The 19,481-nt window shown below is 62.5% G+C and overlaps 1 protein-coding gene across 3 annotated transcripts in view; it reads left to right on the top strand.

The window, feature by feature from the left end:
- Window positions 1–18,747, top strand: part of UNC93A (unc-93 homolog A) — a 23,103-nt gene extending 4,356 nt beyond the window's left edge. Inside the window, exons 2-8 of one of the 3 annotated variants that reach the window (XM_039881546.1) lie at window positions 195–376; window positions 977–1,206; window positions 2,033–2,158; window positions 6,957–7,171; window positions 9,204–9,339; window positions 10,586–10,717; window positions 18,408–18,747. In XM_039881546.1, coding sequence (XP_039737480.1) covers window positions 195–376; window positions 977–1,206; window positions 2,033–2,158; window positions 6,957–7,171; window positions 9,204–9,339; window positions 10,586–10,717; window positions 18,408–18,673 — 1,287 coding nt within the window. In that variant the 3' untranslated portion in view covers window positions 18,674–18,747. Of the gene's footprint in view, window positions 1–194; window positions 377–976; window positions 1,207–2,032; window positions 2,159–6,956; window positions 7,172–9,203; window positions 9,340–10,585; window positions 10,718–13,034; window positions 13,568–18,407 lie in introns of those variants that run through there. The other 2 variants (XM_039881537.1, XM_039881555.1) reach the window with 2 other exon arrangements.
- The last annotated feature ends 734 nt before the right edge of the window (window positions 18,748–19,481 follow it).

The raw sequence follows: 19,481 nt of genomic DNA, 5'->3' as shown, positions 1-19,481 counted from the left end.
CTCTGCCCGCCGTGGAGCGGGCGTCCCGTGGGGTCTGCTTTCCCTCTGGGGTCTCTGCCACAGCTGACACTTCCTTCAGCATTTCCAGCCCTTCCTCCCACAGGCCTTCGGGGAGAAGAGGCCGCCCGGGGACACTGGAGTGGAGCGGAGCGCTCCCGGGGTGGCCGTCTGAGCAGGGCGCTTTGTCCCCACAGAGCAGCCTGTACAGTGAGGAGGGCCTGGGGGTGACGGTGCTCAGCACCCTGTACGGCGCCGTGCTCCTGTCCTCCATGCTCCTCCCGCCCCTGCTCATCAGGACGCTGGGCTGCAAGTGGACCATCGTCGCCTCCATGAGCTGCTACGTGGCCTTCTCCCTGGGCAACTTCTACGCCAGCTGGTACGGCCCGCACGGCGCCCGGTCCTCGCTCAGGGCCAGCTGCTCTGCTCAGACACGGACCGGCTGGCCCAAGCTTCGCGCTCACCCCGGCTCCCTGGGGGGCTGGGCAGGCCAGTATCGGGGCTCCATCCCCCTGCTGGGCCACCTCCTCCTCCCTCTGCACCCCAGTGTTTTCTGCCTGGTAACGGGGGTGAATCTAAGATACCCAGAGCCTGTCTGAGGGACGGCCCGTGGCCGCCCACAACGTGCTGGCTGCCGTGGCGTCACAGGCCTCTTCCTGTTTCCATTGAGTTTTCATGCAAAGTCCTCACTGAGGAGGGCGGGAATCAATCGGTCCAGCAGCCGTTTTTAGATGCTGTTAGAAACACCTAGAAACCACCATCTTCCTCGTCACCCCAGCCCACGGCAGCTCCCTGGTGCTGCGTTTCGCTCTTGCAAATGGAGCTGAACCAGAAAAGACACTGATTTTGCTCATTTATCTGAGTCTGCCGGTGAATCCATCAACCTAACGAAGCCGTAAACGCGATGACGCTCTCTTCGCCCCAGGCAGAGGGAAGGGCTGCAGGGACAGAGCGCCTTACGTGTCCCCTCCGCCCACAGGTACACGCTGATCCCCACCTCCATCCTGCTGGGGCTCGGGGCAGCCCCGCTGTGGTCGGCCCAGGGCACCTACCTCACGCTCATGGGGAACGTGCAGGCGGAGGAGGCGGGGAGAGTCGCCAGGGACGTGGTGAACCGGTACTTCGGCATTTTCTTCCTCATATTCCAGTCGTCAGGCGTGTGGGGCAACCTGATCTCGTCGCTGGTGTTCGGCCAGCTGCCCACTCACGGTAACGGGCCCCGGGAGTCGACACTGTGCTCTAGGCTGACTGTCTAAGAACAGGTTCGGCCAGCGTTTTGCGTGTGACGCAGGAGGCCGTTCGCCCGTTCCCCGACTGAGCGTGTGATGACTGACGTTTTAACACGTCTGTCTTTGCCCAACCTGGGTGTAAGGCGTGTAGCTGCTTTATGCCTGAACCCCTCGGCGTCTGAGCGCTGACACCAGGAGTGGAGGGCGTAAAGCTCTTCCACTGTCTCGGGAACCCTCGTGCTAAGTCTCCTGACCGTTACAGGCCCAGCTCTTCCTCGGCCCTGCGCCCTCCGTCCCGTGTGCGAGCCTCTGGGAAACCGTAATTAAAATCCTTCTTCCCCTTTTTCTCCTAAGATGTGACAGTTCAAAGTTTGTCCTGTTGACAGATAAGGAAACTAACGTTTAGAAAGAGTGAGAAATAACTTGCGCGAAGTTATGGAGCTGTATACAGATGAATCTTAAAAGGAACCGGCCTCCCGACACCCGTTCTTCCTGCTATGTTTATTCTTGATTCATTTAAAAAGGCTGAGAATTTTCATTCATGCCAGGGAGGTAATCTAACAAGAGACCAGCATTTACTGTGCATTTGTCCAGAGTGTCTTAGACTCTAGAAGACGCACATGTGCCCCAGGGGGAGCGTATTTTGACGCACTTGGTCAAACAAGCCGCGTTTGGTGACGCGGAGTTACCGTGACGCCGGCCCCGGGCGCACGTGTCCACGCCCCTTCTCGCTGGGCACGCCGTCCCTCACGTCCCAGACCAGCTGGTTCCCACCTCTCATTCCGCCCGTGTCCTCCACCTCACAGAGCCCATCCCCGAGCAGCAGCTCCTGTCCTGTGGGGCCAGGGACTGCCTGATGGCCAAGGTGCCCACCAACAGCACCCAGCGTGTCCCCCAGAAGCTGATCTACACCCTGCTGGGCATCTACACAGGTACGGGCCCAAGGCGCCGGGCAGAGTCCGCGGAAAGCAAAACCCTAGTCCCTCCTGAGTCGGGGAAGTCCGTCTCCCGAAGGAGGACGTCTCCCTGCGTCTCGAGTCCCTGCGGTGTGCTCACACTCGGGGATTTTCACACGAAATTAAACACAGCTAGCTGACCGGGGCCGACCGACCGCTTCCTGTGGCTCCACCTCCGCACGGTCCGATACGGTAGCCGTTAGCCACATGTTCTTACTTAAATGTGAATTATCTCAGTTGTAAATCCTGTTGCCAGGTCATGATGGCCACCGTGGCCTCGCGGGGCTGATGGACGCCATATCGGAGGGCGGTGGAGGCGGCACCGGTGGCTACTTGTAATTCAACTATGTCCAAGCGACCCTGGAAATCTCGAATCTTGATAAATTGTTGTCTTTTTCTGAGGAATATATTGGAGCGGGTGGGCCTGGGGCTCTCTACACCCATCACTTGTGGTCAGCGAGGCCCCGGGCCCCTCGGTCACTGGCCACGACACGGCCGGGGCTCGCAGACTCGGGGAGATCATGAAAAGTGGCCCTAGAGCTAAGGGCAGGACGAAGCTTATCTCCAGAAGCTCGCCCGGACGGGAAGTGTTTGTGTTGCTGGTCTGCTAACAGGCCTCTGAAGGGGGTACCTGAAAGTTTCTGTTTGTTTGTTTTTACCATTTTGAAGGGAATTTAAATCTATTTTTTGTCATTCTTGAATTTGGAATTCACGGAGATCTTGCTACGTTTCCTTCTTAAAGATCGAGGGTCTAGCACACGTCGATTTGGTGGGACCAGGTCCAGCATTCTACTGGGCCAGAGGTTAGGGAGGCCACGTGTACCGTCAGTGTCTCCTCCAAGGTGAGACTCGGGTCCCTCTCAAAGTCACTTCCAAACCCAAGGCGCTGAGCGAGCCCTTGAAAACAGCCACTTGATGGCGACCAAGCAAGTGAGCACGAGTGTGTGCCAGGTATAGGCGAGACTTCTGTGGCCCAGGACCCAGTGAGATAGAACCTCGCCTTCAGCTTCGAGTCCCACACAGGAGGCAGGTGCACGCACCCACTAGCCAGCATCTGGTGCCGCAGTGTCTTGAACAGAGTTTCCAGCTGGCCCGAGGTCACCTCTTCTTGGGAGCTGGGTTTTAGGGCCACAATGGCGAGGAGGCGGCAGCCGAGCCTCGGCTTGAAGGATGGGCAGAGAAGGGGCGTGAGGGGCAACAGCAGGTGGAGCAGCCAGCCAGGGGCCCGTGTGGCTGGAGGACGAGTGTGGGCGGGGACAGAGAAGCCAGAGCTGGGTGGCCAGCTGTGGCCCGTCGTGACCAGAGCTGGGGTGGCCGGTTGTGGCCCGTCACGAAGGCCCTGGCACTGTGCCGGAGTCCTGGACAGCCCCCCGTGGAGCATGGCGTGGAGGCGCGGATGGACGGCGGGCAGAGAAGCCAGCTGGGCGAGAGCGGCTATCTGCGGGGGAGGAAGACTATGGACGGTGCAGAGGGGAGCCCCGGGGGTTCAGAGCACAGACCGAGAGGGCTTACCCACGGCCTGGACGCGGGGTGTGGAGGGGACGGCCAAACTACCCCGGGTGTGCCGTCTGGGACCCGTCCAGCCGGGCGTGCTGGTGTCCCCTGAGCGGTCAGAAGCACGGTGTGGGGCTCGGGCCGGAGACGGGAGCAGGTGAGCAGGTGGCGGCACCTTTTTAGGTGGTGGCTGAAATCTCAGGAGCCGACGAAGTTCTCAGGGAGAGAAAGGAGAAGCCGCGGGGAGTAGTGGGACCAGCCCGGAGCCCCGGCGACCCACGCGGAAGGCCCGGCGGAGGGAGCGAGCCGTGGGGCACGGAGACCGTGCGGGGACCCCCAGGTGGCAGCAGCAGCAGCAGGGGCGGGCGGCTGAGGCGGTCCTGAGTGACGGAGGCTCCTAGGAGGCTCGGGGCGAAGAGGCTGGACGCCAGGAGGCCACTGCTGCCCACTGAGAGCGATTTGTCGGGCCGGGGCGGGGCCGGGGCGGGGCGGGGCCGGGGCGGGGCCGGGGCCCAGCGGCTCCCGCAGCTCCGAAGCTTCTGCTGACCGGGGCTGTCCGTGTGTCTTCCTGGCGGGTCCCGGCGCCCCACCACCGGCCGAGGAGGTCGGGAGGTGGGCCAGGCCAGTGCCCTCTCAACCTTGCCCCTCCCCATCTTCCTCATGCAGCAGACAGCCCGGGGCCCGGTGGATCTGCGGCAGAGACGAGGCACTCATGTCCTCGTTCCGGCTGTCGCTTCCAGCCGTGCAGGCCCAGGCACAGGCCCTCCCGCTGGCGACCGGCGGAGCTCTGAGCGGGGCTGGCGAGCTTCTTCCGTGATGGGCCAGGTGGTAGATGTTTCCGCTTGAGGCCCGTGCGTTTTCTGTTGCAACGATTCGGTGTTGTCTTTGCCGTGAAGACACGGATGACGTGCACACGAGTGAGCACGGCCTGTTCCAATAAAGCTTTATTTGCAAAAGCAGGTGGAGAACAGGATTGGCCCCCGGACTCGTTAGTTAACCCCACTCTCAAGGGACAGCTGAGGCCGTGGGAAGGGGCATCATTACGCCGTTACACTCTGTGTGAGGCGCTCTGCGTGCCACCCCAGCACGTGCGTCCTCGGGTCCCCTTCCGCGTGTCCTCCGGGCCCAGTTGCACGTTACACGCAGAGCAGGGGACCCAGCAGCCTGAGGCAGCTGAAGTCCGCGGTTCACGTGAAACACGCAGTGTGCGTGTGTGCCATGGAGAGCCTCTTGTCGTTGGCATCCTGGCTTCCCACGGGCCCTCGTGTGTCTCTTTCCTTTGTGCCACATTGCCACAAAGACAAAAAGAAGCCAAGGGAAAACATGGACTAAAGGAGAGAGAACACCATCTCCTCGGAGTAATTTTCCAGGATTTCTGAGCTTCGTCCACATAACAAGGGCTTCTGCAAAGCCGTTCTCTCCAGGATGCAATATGTCAGTTGTACAACACCAGCAATGTCCCTACTCGTGGCCTTTGAGAAGGTTCTGGGTCACAGAGCAACTCTGGGCACACAGGCCTTTCCCAGTAAACATGTGGCTTCTGTCCCCATGACACGCCTGTCACAGGCTCCCGTGTGGCGCTGTCCCAGGGTGGGGGAGCGCTGGGTCCTAGTGGGGTGATGGAAACCCACCGAGCGAGACCGAGGAGAAGGGACTGTGGCCAGTCAGTGGACACAGACGCCTTCGCCATGCGGCCGCACGCAGTCGGTTGACGGGGTGGCTTTGGAGGGCTTCGTGATCAGAATGCCTGGGGCGCCTGGCCTGGTCGCCGGCTCGAAGGACGGGTGGCCGTGAGCTCTGCGGCCGAGGTACCGTGAATCGGGAGGGATCATGTTTGCAGAAAGGAGGCTTAGACGTGAACTGGTGCTTCGCTGGGTGGAAACGTGTTGACGCCGTTTTCTGAGACACGTGCGAGGGCTGTTTCTACCATCTCTGCAAACGATTCGGAAGAGGCTCACTCTCTAAACGTCACGGTTTCATAAGGACGCCACAGGCTGCCCAAAGGTACCCATCGGCTGTGACACAGTAAAGAGATAGTCATGCAAATCAGCTTTCAAGGATGACAGACCTTTGCTGTGGCCGAGCTAGGAATAAGCGATGAACATCTGCTCTGAAAGGTTCAGGTCCGAGGCAGGAGGAAAAGGCAGCCATGCTGCTGCTGAGCCAGCCCGCGACTCCCCGGCCCTGTGTGTGACGACACGTTTGCCAGAGGGAAGCACATGGCAGAGACGGGAGACAGGGAGGGAACGAAAACGTGTTCACGTAAGGGAAAACAAGACTAAACAAACGTTAGTCCTCGATCTGAGGCAAGGCAGGCGTAGCTCCCTGAAGGCTGCACGACGCGGAAGGAAATTTTGTCGTGACTTTGGAGTCACGGAAGTGCAGGGGTCTCCTCACGGGGGAAGTGGATCGCTTTCTTCCTTCCTTACTCGTGTGTGTGCGTGTAAATAGCCCATTCGCGGGCTCAAAATAGGAACTTTGAAAAAGGGACAGTCCCTGTCGCCGCCGTCCCTGTGCCCAGCTCTCCTGCCCCACAAGCCAGCACGTCTTCCTTGATCCTTAGATGTCTTTGTTGGGCATGGAAATAATATGTCTTCGCGGCCTCCCTCCCGCAGCCGGTGACGGTGACACGGGAGACGCGCGGTCGGTGACGGTGACGTGGGAGACGCGCGGTCGGTGACGCGGGAGACGCTGCGGTCGTGACGGTGACGCGGGAGACGCGCTGGTCGGTGACGGTGACGCGGAGACGCGCGGTCGGTGACGCTGAGGCGCCAAGGGTCGGGTGACGGTGATCGCTGGAGACGCCAGCGTCGGGGGCGACGCGGAGGACGCCATGTCAGACGGAGGCGCGTCGGTGACGGTGAATGGAGACGCTGGTCGGTGACGCGGGAGACGCGCGGTCGGTGACGTGGGAGACGCGCGGTCGGTGACGGTGACGCGGGAGACGCGCGGTCGGTGACGGTGACGCGGGAGACGCGCGGTCGGTGACGCTGGGACCTGTGGTCGGTGACGCCGAGGCCGCAGACGCGCAGCCCGCACCTTGCTTCAGCCGCAGCCTTTCCCCTCGGGGATTCTCGCGTCTCCGCCCATCGAGCGCTTGTCTTTTCTCCAGGCGCCGGCGCCACTGCCGCGGGCTGTGCCTCGACGCCCCCCCAGGTCCTCCCGCGGCGCTTCGGGACCCAGGGAGCCGGCATGAGCTCGAGCCGCGCCCAGCGGCCCCCGGGCTGTAACCGCGCCGGCCCCGCTTTATTTTTTTTTTTTTTTTTTTTTTGCCTTTCAGGAAGCGGTGTCCTGGCGGTTCTGCTGGTAGCGCTGTTTCTCGAACCCGTAAGAGACGTTCCGCAGAAAAGCGAAGCAGAGAACCGATCTCCATCTTTTCGGTCCACTTTACTGTCGACCTTCAAGCTGTTTGGAGACAAACGTCTGCGTTTCCTCATTCTGCTGCCGATGTACAGTGGATTCGAACAGGCTTTCCTGGCGGGCGACTACACCAGGGTAGGACCTGGCGGGCGATTACACCAGGGTAGGACCTGGCGGGCGACGACACCGCGGTGGGTACAAGAGAAAGTGAAAAGCCGTACAGAGAACGGGTTTCTGTTGCCCCAACCTGTGTTGTGACTGAAGGGCGGAGGGGGTGTCACAGGCCACGTGCCCGAGCTCCTGGTGCGGTGCTGGGTCTTTCTCGACCCGAGGGTAGCTGAGTTTACAGTTCAAGATCTCAGCTGCCAGGTGACCTTCAGCTCCCCGAGCTCGGTCCTACATCACGGGGACACTGTTTGCTTGAGACGTGACTCCAGGGGACAGGACCAAAGCTGTTCCCGATCATCACATATGACATTTGCCCGTGCGGTGCTTACCTGCATCTCCCCCACATTCTTACTGAAAAATAGGGAAACACGTGAAATCCACGAACAGCATTCACATTTCTTATCACGCGCGCTTTTAAACTATGCGTCACGTATAGAAATGGACGTGGCTCTCAGGCATTGTCCCCCACCCACTCAGATCACCCTCCTCCCCTAAATGCCCCTGACCCAGGCGCTGCCTGCCCGCTTCGTGGATAGGGGGCGCCCTCTCTGGGGGCGGCAGGCGGTGCAGGAACCCTGAGCAGGCAGAATGGCCCTTAGCCCCTGGACGGACACAGTCAGAACTCACAGTCACCTTCCCTCGTGGCCTGTCACCAAGTTTCCATGTCTCTACTTCCCCTGCCCAGGTGGTATGCTGTCCTAAAGAACCTTCTGGAATGCCACAGAAGGGATGGCATTCCACCTGGGGACATTAGTGTGTTGAGACCCCCTTTTCCAGAAAGCGTTTGGTACACACCGGGCCATGTGGGGGCTGGAGAGAGCCAAGGCCAAGGTCTCTCCGCGGGTCGGCCTCTTCGTCCAGGAAGGAGACGTTCCGGCCCTGTGCCCCCGCCTCTCCCTTCCGCGTAGAGCGGCCAGATGAGGAGGCGGCCAGCGAAGGAGCGGGACGCCCGCCGGCTGGCGTTTCGGACGCGGTGCGGATCTCTCTGCGCAGGCACGCCCCGCCCCCACGTGGCACGTGGGCGTCCTGGGGTTGCTCTGCCCCCTTCTCCTGGGACAGCCTGGACGGAGCGTCTCAGAGCTCCGAAGAGCAAAGACAAGACAGCAACACCCGCTTGGCGTTCGGACACGGCCCTCCCATCGGACTTGTCGTCGGCCGCCCTCGCGTGCCTCGGCCACTGCCCTGCCCTCGTGAGCCGTGGGCCTCCTGCCCTGGCTCTGCCTGGGGACACGCGTGGCGAGCTGGCCACGCCCTGGCCAGCCGCGTGTCCTCGTGCTCCGTGCAGAAGCTCCGTCTCGTCCTCTGCTGAGATTCCCGTCGTGTGGTTTCCATCATCTTCTCTTTTTTTGAGACTTTAATTTTTTAGGGCAGTTTTAGGTCCATAACGAAATTGAGCGGTGGGTACGGAGGGTTTCCGCACAGCTGCTGCCCCCGCCCCCAGCCTGTGCCATCAGTGTCCCCAGACGGTGCGTCGTCACCATCCGTGACTCTGCACCCACACGCAATCCCCCGTGCCCATCGTTTGCACGAGGGTCCACGCCGGTGCGGGACGCCCTGCGGGCTTGGACGATGACGTGCACCCAGCGCTCCCCTGTTACGCTGCCCTCAACCCCACTGCGCTGCCCTATGCACCCCTCCCTCCCTCCCTCCCTCGGTCTTCTTTCAATGGTCTCGTGGGCCTGGGGGCAAAGGTCTCCCTACCAGGAAGGGTCCAGTCACTGCTGCGTGAGCGACAGCTACAGCATGGCCCATGCCCAGATGTCTGCTCACCACTCGGCCCGACCGGGGCAGGAGAGGCCTCTCTCCTGGTCAGCACTGGTCTCCACGGGGGGCTAGAGATGCTGGGCTGGCGGGTCAGGCCGGTGCGTGAGTCAGCTGTCGCCCATGGAACACTCTGTCGCCCATGGAACGCTCTTAGACACCGATCAAAGCTGCCCACCGAGCCGTCCCCAAGCTGGCCCTGAGGAGGGCTGTGACCGGCTCTGTGCTCCCTCCGCAGTCCTACGCCACCTGCGCTCTGGGCATCCAGTTTGTGGGCTACGTCATGATCTGCTTCTCGGCCACCAACGCACTGTGCTCCGAGCTGTACGGCAAGCTGTCCCAGCACACGGGCCGGGTGGCACTCTACATGCTCGGTAGGTGGGCGCTTTACCCGACTCCCTCCGTCCCTCCCTCTGTCCCTCCCTCGGACAGGCAAGACCCCCGTGGCAGGGCTGCTGCATGGCAGGGTGGTGACAAGGGCTCGTGTTGGGTAAATGTGGAGTCTGGTGCGAGGACCCGAGGGCGCCCTGGGCAGACTCCGGCTGCGGGGCAAGGCGGCATCAGAGGGTCCCCGAAGGACGCGGCCTGCACTCAGCTGGCACGTAAAGATGGACCTTCCGAAGGTGACAGACTCCGTGCTAAACACGTGTCACCTGCTACCTCTGTGGGGAGGAGAAGGAAGCAGGATCAGAGGCGGTGGGAGGCCCGGGAAACGAGGGTGTCAGCAGAGCGCTAGCGCCAGGCAGGGTCTCGGGGTCTGAGCCTGCAGGGGACTGAACCCTTGTCGGGCGACCAAGGGCCACGCGCTGCCTGCGTTGCCTGCCGTGCCGCACCCTCCCTCACCGCCGCCCGTGGAGTGGGCACCCCCCCGCCCCCCGGCAGGCGAGGGGATGGCGGGGAGGGGCAGGGGGCCTGGCCCTGGTCACCCGGCCTCAGGAGCCTGGTCTGCACCTGCTCTTCCTGACCCCAGGCAGCTGCGCTTCCCACCAGCCAGCAGTCCCTGGGGTGTCACGGGCGGCTCTGTCACTGCATTCTGCAGGAGTCACGCGGCCGTTCGCTGGGGTGAAGTGGGGGATGGGGCTGGGGAGGCTGTGCTGGTGCCCCCTTCCCTGTCCGCCCTGTTCGGAGGGCCCGGCTCCCACGGTGGCCACACCCCTCCCCTCCCCCTCCCCACGCCTCTGCTGCCCATAGGATCTGGGGTCCTCTGACTCTCCCCTAACGGAGAAGCAGCCCCCCCTGCCGGCTCTCGCTGTGTCTGAGCCCTCACGACTGGGGCCCCCCAGCGAGGCGAGACGCCATTTTCCTGTGCAGCTCATCAGCCACGGCCCTGCCCTGTCTGTCAATGTGCGGGCCGGAGGTGCCGGCTTGCGGTGGGGCTCCGCGAGGCACGCCCGTGTCGGCCCCCGCGTCCCACGCCGACCCCCACCCACGTCCCACGCCGGCTCCCGCGTCCCCCGCCGGCCCCCACCTGCAGAAGCCGGCGTGCGGTGTCTCAGGGCAGCAGCGGTGAAGCCACGGAGCAAATGATGGGGAGGGTTTCCCACGACGCGATCGCGTCTAAGACAGCTCAGCTGCCGGCCCGGCGCCCACTGCCCGCGCCGCCCCCTCTGCCCGGCACAGGCGCGGTCACCCACCTGTCCTGCATCGTCGCCCTCCTGCTGTGGAAGCCGAGCCCCGACCAGCTGGCCGTCTTCTTCGTGTTTGCCGGTCTCTGGGGCGTGGCCGACGCCGTCTGGCAGACACAGAACAACGGTGAGTGTCCAGCGTCCAGCACAGAGCCGTTTGCTGCTCAGAGCCCCCCGCCTGGGCAGCCGCGGGGGACACGGGGTGGGCGAGGCCCTGCCAGCCTGGGAGCCGCACGCCCTGCTCCGGGGGAAGAGGGGGGCAGGGGCCAGAGGGCAGGGGCTCCGGCTTCATCCTGGGCTCGAGGCGTCTTCTCCCAGCACTTATCAGAGCCGTGATGCGGGCGGGAAGACCGCCGCGTCCCGCCCTCAGAAGGTCAGGCCTTCGTGGCTTCCACCCGGGGGGCCTGTCCAGGCAGTGGGGTGCTCCCTGCACCCACAAGCCAGGCACAGGCCACAGGCCCCGGGGGTCTCGATGGGTGAAGGGGTAGACAGGCAACTTCGGCAGGAGAGAGGCGTATGGTCACTGGGGTGTCACCACTCTAGGAGAGCCAAGTCAGGCGGGAGGGGAGGTCACTCCCAAGCCAGGCCTTGGCCGCGGTGGCCCAGGGGACGGGGCCTGGGCTTAGGGGAAGTCGGCTGTTCTGGACGCTGCAATGACACACACAGACGGCAGCTTGTGGACGAAGACGTCACGACGTCTCGCGGTTCTGAGGCTGGACGTCCACGGTCGGGCGCTGCGGACTCCGGGTCTGCTGAGGGCTGGCCTCCTGGTTCAGACGGGGTCCTCTCGCCATGCCCTCATGTGGCAGAGGGTGCGAGGCGGGGGGTCTCTGGGGCCCCGATCCCAGCATGGGGCTCCACCCGCACAACCTCATCACCACTCAGAGCCCCCCAACATTCTACACTGGGGGCAGGTTTAGCATGTGAAGTTGGGGACAGGGACACCCCTGCCACAGCAGACGGGGAGTGCTGAGGGCTGAGGTAGAGAGGCTGGCCGGCCCGCCTGGCGGAAGCAGGAAGCTGCCAAGGGGGTTTGCCGTGCGGTGACATGGTGACAGGGGCAGCTAAAGCAGGCCCGCGGGGAGCCAGCGGGAAGCAGGGCAGAAAGCGCACCCCTGACACACGCGATGGTGCAGCCGTCAGGAGAGGCGCTCGCTCACGCGGCCCCACCGGGGCCACTGGTCCTGCCTGAACCTGACAGCCGCAGGTCGGAGCAGAGAAACAGGGTCACCTGCAGAGGTCCCAGAGGTCCAGCCGTGAGGGTAGAGCTGGGTGTGGACCCCGAGGTCCAGCTTCAGCCCAAGCTGCAGCCGTGGGGACGGGAGCGCAGAGCAAGGCTTGGGACAGCTGCCACGTCCAGGACAGTGACAGCGGGCCTCGCCCAACAAAGCAGAGACGAGGAGGGCCGTGGGACAGCAGGCTTGACGTGGGTGATCGGTGTCTCACGGGACAAGACACCACACGGGAGGTCGGTGACAGGGACGCAGGGGAGAAGGGCCTGGTGGCATCAGACACAGTGCAATGCTGGAGGGTGGGGTGACGTCCTCAGCGAGCGTGGAGGGGGCGCCCCACGGAGCACGAGCTCTCGGCCGAGCTGGGGGGACAGTGTGGGAGGGAGGCCACCGTCCCCCACGCCGTGCAGGGCCGCAGGAGCTGGTCGTGGATGGACCGGGTGGTCAGGGCCAGGAGGAGGGGCGGGCACAAGACCCAGAGTCCCTGTGGGACGCGGAGCAGGGCGGCTGGCGTGGAAGTCAGTGTCACCTGTGTGACCAGAGTGTCAGCACCTTTGGCGGGTCCTGTTTTCTGCCATGAGGCGAGCCGTAGCGCAGAGGGTTTCAGGGTGAGGCCCCCAGGGGAGAGGAAGGAAGCAGAGACTGTGAGTGGCACCACATGGAGGACGGGTCACCGCAGGGCTTTAAAATGACAGGGATGAGGGCGCAGGGTGGGGACCCTTGGCCCCGCATTCCCACAGACCCACATATGGCCCAGCGTGGGAGGTGAGGGGGTCAGAGGCCCCAGGAGGCCGCCCTCTGTGCACCTGGCAATCGGGCTGGCGGGACCCCCGGGCTCAGAGCTGGGTTTGCCGGGAAAGGAGCCTTTTCCCCGTAGCCATTCAGACCTTATCTGGGGGACACCTGGGGACAGAAGCTGGGCCAGGCCAAGCACGAACGAGCCGCCAGCCCGCGTTCTCAGGGTCGGGGGGCCCGGCCGCCCCTGCGGCAGACGTAGCAGTGCACACGCCCTTCCTCACGACGTCTGCACCGGTGCCCGCTCGGAGCAGCTGAAAAAGCACCTTCGAACAAAGCCGATGCTGTCGGATTTTAAAGGTTTGGGTTTCACAGTCGTTTCCACTGGCTCGGTAATGCAGGTGGCTTTCGTGACGTTCTGAACCAGGTGACAAGCGTGTGTGACTCCGCGCTGTCATCTGCTGTGTTTGGCTCGAGGTCGAGACCTGGGAGGGAGTGGCTTAGGCTCCCGGCTGGCCGCACTGTCGCTACCAGGAGAAGCGATCGGGGTAGGAGAGCCACGGGGGCGCACTGCGGCCCCTGCCGTCCCGAATGACAAGCCAGTGGCCGGCCCCCCGCCTGCGGGAGCTGGCCTTCAGGGGACGCCACACGCACGTGCCAGCCCGCCTCCTGAGACGGTGGCCCAGGCCTCCGCGTCCACTCTGAAAGGGCCACACACGAAGCCAGGTAAGGGCTGCTGTAGGAAGCCACGTGACACTCCTCACGATAACTCTCTGGACGTTTCAAACGGTCGGGGTGAAGACGTTTGGTTTTCTTCCCCCGAGACGCGGGAGGCGTCGCCTTGGCTCCCCCGATGCTGCTGACATGAGCCTCTGTCAAGACAGTGCCACGCGACGTGAGGGCCCGTGGACCACGTGGAAAGGCTCCCGAGACGAGGGGGCGCTCACTTAAGAAGGATGATTTCTGTCTTTTCGTACAGATAAAAGGTAGTTTTTTTCCGAGGAAAGATCAATCGCTGGGTAAAATTGTCATCTGAGAATTCCGCTCGCGGTGTGCGCCGGCCTGCGTCCTGGCCCGCGGTGCTGACTGGACCCGGCTCCCCGCCGCCCGCACCCCTGCACCCCTCGGCAGCTCCAGACGGGACGCTTCGGCAGCTTTCGCCACCTCCCAAGAGCCACTCTCTCCTTCCTGCTTCTCTGTCCACAGCAAACTGGATTTCGAGTCCCCCTGAGTGTCTCTCGCTTTAGAAAATGCGTGGGCCACGCACTCTCCGGGCGGCTGAGGCTGAATACACTGCAGCGCAGTTTAAGCCCCTTTCCCGTGGTCACCGTCAGCCCGGCTCGGTGGGAGCACTAATCACGTTCCACCCAGAAGCAGGAGGGACTGGGGAGGCCCGAGCCCCTCCTCCAGGGCCGGGATTGTGCGACTCCCGCTGGGCGTGCCCGGGCTCCAGGGGTCCTCCGGCCTTGGCGCAGCAGGAACTCCTATCTGTTTATGGGTCTTGACAGGTCAAGAAAGACGGGGCGTTGCCATAGCAACCCTTACACGCCAATGCACCGCACTTAAGATTCAGGATGTCTGGTCTAAAAATACTGCGGCGCCCTGTCAGCTGCCAAGGGCTGTTTCCAGTTTGATAAACTCAGAAAACCAGACTTGCGGGCACGTGCGCCCAGCTCACACAAGCCGCATTTTCTAACCAGACAGGACTGCCTCGCGGCTCATCTGCGTCCCCTCATCCGAGGACAGCGGTCGGCATCCGGCGTCGCCCCGAAAGACGAGGCAGACAGGTCCGGCTGCGGGCAGGCTTTCCTGCTTTTTAAACACACTTTGTATTTTGGAATAATTCCACATTTACAGAAAGGTTGTAAAGCCAGCTCAGAGAGTTCCCGTCTGCCGTCCACTCAGCCTCCCCCCGATGCTAATGTCTTGTAAAGCCTGGTACGTCTGTCGAAACTAAGAAATGGACGTGGGTTTGTGACCTAACCGACCTCAGGCCTTATCTGGATTTCTCCGCTTTCCCTGCGGCTGCCCCTCTGTTCCCGGGACCCGACCCCGGCACCACGTTGCATCTCGCAGTCACGTCTCCTTTGTCCTGCCTGTGGCGGTTTCTCGGTGTTTCTCGGGACCCTGATACTTTTGAAGAGTGTGGCCGGGCAGTTTGGAGATTGCTCGTTAATTGGGGTTCACCTGATGTGTTCTCATGATTGGGCCGGGGTTGTGGGTTTGGGGAGGGTGTCCCAGGGTGAAGTGCCACCGGACAGCACATGACTGACCGCTGATGGCGTGAACCTCGGGCGCCGGTCGACCCGGCATCTTGGGAGCTCGCCTCTCCCTTTCCCGTCACGCGTCCTGCCAGCGAGCAAGCGGAGGCGACGGGTCACCTGGAAGCAGCGTGTGCGCGAATCACGTGCAATTCTTCCACGGGGACCCTTCGTCCCTCCCCCACTCCCTCAGGTGACTTGCACGCCGGACACAGGGGCCGGTGTCCGCCTGGCCTCAGTCACGGCCAGCCCCGCGCCTGTGTTCCACTGCCCGGTCCTCCAGCCTCGGCCACTGGGAACCTTTCGCGTCGGTGCCAGGGTCCTTCTGACTTCCTCATCCATTTTTCTAGAACTTCCTTACTTTCTCACACTACAAAATGTTCCAGGTCCATCCTAGAATCGGCCGTTTCCCCAAAGCTCCTGGGTTCAGCCCGAGACCTGAGTGGGGTGTGGCCATTGCTGCAGGGGTGACAGCACTTCCAGGCCCTCCCAGTGGACAAAGGAGATGCATATGCTGACTGACACGCATGCACACAAACACACGCACATGCCTGCATGCACGAACATGCACACACGCACATGTATGCACACGCACATGAACACGAAAACACACCTGCACATGCATGCACATGCACGCACACATGCACACATGAATGCACATGTGCACGCACATGCACGTGCACATGCACACATGAATGCACACGTGCACACACACATGCACGAACACACCCGCACACGCGCACACACACACATGCACATCTGTGCTTATTTCTCATCTGCTTCTCTGCGTATGAGTTAAGCGGGGTGCCTGCACTGGTGCCCCCGCGTCTGCCCCGGCGGCACGGGCCCACGCTGTCCCCCACACCGGCCTCGTACGTCTTTCTCCACCAGCGAGACCTGCTCCCGCCGTGCGCGCCGCGTGCATTTACGTGCTCGGCCTCCGTACACGCGTGAAGCGTGACGTGTTGACGTGCTGTTCTTAGCGGACGTTCTTTTTGTTTTCGGCGTCTTTCTCCTCTGCCCACCACGCCATTAACGTTGGAATGTGACACAGTGGATGTGTTGCTTTCTCGACGTCTGTACTAAAATGGGAACCAGATCACGAGTAGTTTCCTGAAGAGCATGTCTTTGTTTAAGGCTGGACCAGCGATCGAGGTTCCCACGTTCAGGGGTCAGTCATGACGGGCCCCGCCACCTCCTCCTCCGGGCCGGGCCTGACGTCCCTCGTGCGTGTTCCCAGATGGGGCAAGTGGATGCCCCTAGAGTCCTTTCTGGGCCTTTTCTTAAAAAGCAGCTCTGTTGGCGACGTCGCGGTCCCCTGGCATACTCCTTCTGCCGGCTCTGATCCCGCCGCTTCTGGACAGAGCCACGCGGGGGAGGGACGAGCCAGGCTCTGCCTCCCGTCCGGTGGCCGCGCGTCCTCTCCATGCTCGTCAGCTGTGCAGCCAGAGGCCCAGCTAGATTTCCCACCAGCCTCCAGCCCGCGTCCTCCCGTCCTGAGGGCTCCCTCTGCCCTCCACGTCCCGAGGTCATTTCTAAAGCTGGCTCTCCCCACCGGGGGTCAAATTTCAGAACCAGAGCCTGTCGAGCTCTTCATTTAGCACAGAAGGCTCCGGAGGCCCTGGAAGTTTAAGTTTACGAGAAAGCTCGGGAGGCTTTGGAGCACCAGCTTCTACTCCTGAAATCCCCCGAGACGCGAACTTATGGACCAAAACCGTTGGCCTGGAGCTGCCACACAGCTGTGATAGTCGTGACACTGAGCGCACCGGCCCTCACCCTGGGACCCGCCAAGGGTGCAGTCGGGTGCTCGCCACAGAACATGAACCGTGGCTCAGCCAGGGTCTCAGCTACGATGTTTTCCCCTCGAGTCTTATTTTGGGATCCAATTTCAAGAGTCACTCTCAAAAGAGAGACACGAGGTCTCTGGAACAATCCGAGAAGCTGACCCCCCCAGATTTGGTCACTGGGCTCTCTTCGTTCCCCTCCCTCTGGAAGGGCCTCTGTGAACCCTCGGACAGGGAGGGCACCGGCTCCTGAGTGCTCAGACCAGACTCGTCCGCCCAGACGCAAAGGTGCTGTTTCAAACCGTATCTTATCTTAGATCTTCCATCGCCTTGTGGCCTCCCCGGTGGCCTCGCCCTCCTGAGTCTCTCCCACGTGGGTGAGCAGGTGAGCGGCCAACGCCAAGAGGCACGGACATTTATCAGCCGACTCGCAGGAGACCTTGCTGCCCCCCCCAATCCCCGTGCTGGCCGCCGGCCGGCCGGCCTCTCCCCCCACCCCCACCCCCCGCAGGGAGAAGGAAAGGTGACAAGTGCAGGGCAGGGTGGGAGCTGAATCGAGAGTGTGGGGAAGCCCCAGTCAGCTCACCCCGAGGCCCCGGCAGGAGGGCAGCCCTGAGAAGCCCCCCACGGCAGCGCCCAGGAGCGACGTCTCCGTGGGGCACCCGGGTCCCACTGCGGCGGGACAGACGCCCGTGGCCACACTTGACCACCATACAAAGCTGGTGCCTCTGCCCCTGTCCCTGCTGTCTGGGGTCGCGTGGCCCTATGACCTGGAGTCCCCGCCAGGCGGCTTTCGGGGAGGCGGAAGAGGACACACGGCCCGCCCGGACGGCCCGTCGCGTGGATGTGCTGTTACGGACGCTTTGTCCACGCGAGCGCGTCCGGACCTGTGGGGAATGTTCATCACGGTGACGTGTGACGGGGCGCGAGGTCGCGAATGCTCCGGAGGGCGGCACTTCGGGTTTCCTCTCCGTGTGCGGAATTAGGGGGGAACGTGAGGAACGTGACTGCGCGGGGGCGGGAGAGAGCGGGGTGGGGACGGCGGGGCACCTGACACGGTCCCCGCTCCCCTGAGCGGGCTGACCAGAGGCCTTTCGAAGGTGCCTGGACTGGATGCACAGGGACAATGGCTTATGGCAAAGATAAGTGACGGGCCTGGGGCCGCCTGCCAGCCTGACCTGCCCGGCTCGGAGTTTATGACCGGGTCACCCTGAGGTGGCTTTCCGTACCACCCCCCACTTCTCCGCTCCAACCTTTGAGAGAGTCTTTTGGTCTCTGACCGGGCGTGGTGACCTGTTGGTGTTTTACCTGTTGGTGTCCTACTTTCCTCGTAAAGTCACCGTCAGCACTTCTGCTGACCCCTGGGGGCGCTGGGGTCACCATGCCGGGTGCAAACAGGCCCTGCCCCACGAGTCCACCGTCTGCGAGAGGCCAGACGGATGACGGACAGCGAGGGGTGTGGCAGGTGTGACGAGACCATGCCCATGCCTGGAGGACACTGGGGCCACGGTGGTCCGGGAGAACAGGAAAGTCACCTCGGGCCGGTCAGGTCAGAGGCCTGGAGGGCGCTGCCCACGCGGCCGCCTGTGCTAACGTTCCGTGACGTCTGGTTCTCGTGGGCACGGTGACTCTTCGCTGCCGGAGAAGGTCACCACGTGCTGCGTAGTCTGCCGCATAAAATCATTCTGGTCTTTAAATGAAAAAGTTGCCAGTTTTGCCAAGAGCGCGGGGCAGAGGGGGCGCGTCCCAGGGACCGAGCCTCTCTGGGGGTCTCCCGATAACACCCCGTGCTGTCTGTCCGCCAGTTCTTTACGGCGTCCTGTTTGAGAAGGACAAGGAGGCCGCCTTTGCCAACTACCGCCTTGGAGAAGCCCTGGGCTTCGTCATCGCGTTCGGGTACAGCGCGTTCCTGTGTGTCAGCGTCAAACTCTACATTCTCCTGGGAGTCCTGTGCCTGACCATGGTGGCATACGGAATCGTCGAGTATCAGGAGTCCCAGGACCTCGGCCGGCCACCTGCCGAAGGCGCGACGAGGCCAGCGGAGGAAGGAGAAACGCAGACAAAAATGTGAAAGCAGCGGACAGGTGAGCGGGCGCCCAGAGCTACGCTCGATTCTCTACAACCGTTTCAGCCACATGTGGCCATTCGAAAGACAGATCATAGTTTTATTTTATTACGTAAATTTTTGTCTAGTCTGTCAGATTTTCAGTCCGCCATCTCACCAGTAGAGATCAAGAGTATATGTGGAAAAAAACCAGTGAATTTCAAATACGAAAGAGAGGTTCGGGGCCCGTACGCAGCCGTTGGAGCCGTGCTCAGAATCACAGAATCAGTAACTTAACACTTGTTTTTGCTGTTGCCATTGCTCTGTATTTTACAAATCGTGACCACGTAAAGCAATGCAGTCCAGCACCGTGCACAGACGCCGGGCAGCTGACCCTGCCTTCCGGTGCCAGCGCATGGGGATGCCAGCCTAGACTCCACGTTTCTCGAGACTTCCAAAGTACGGGTTGCTGAGTAAATGCACGTATACGATGAAGCTACCTCCTCTCCTAATACCTTTCCCCTAAATGCTCGCCTAGATCCCACGCGAAAGCCACCGCGCCCGTGACCCAGCAGGCAGCAGGCCGCCAGAAGTCTTCGCGGACGACGACAGGCTCGGCTCCCCCCGGGCCACCGGGACACAGGGCCATCTTGCCGTCAGCGCCCAGGACCGGTGACGTTTCGCTACCCGCCGTGGACGCCGCTGCTTCTGCCGCCTGCGGCCCCTTCTTTCATCCGTGCGGCTTCGCGCCCTCTGGCGCCGGACCCAGTGTCCTCCGTCCTCCTGTCAGCCAGACGCCTCCTTCCCCGTCCTCGTCAGTCTGTGCCCTTCTCCA

This window comes from Pteropus medius, unplaced genomic scaffold (assembly GCF_902729225.1).
Source record: "Pteropus medius unplaced genomic scaffold, Ma_sr-lr_union100, whole genome shotgun sequence".
Classification (NCBI taxonomy): Eukaryota; Metazoa; Chordata; class Mammalia; order Chiroptera; family Pteropodidae; genus Pteropus; species Pteropus medius.
Note: the sequence above shows the minus strand (reverse complement) of the source record. Positions and strands in the feature narration are given on the sequence as shown.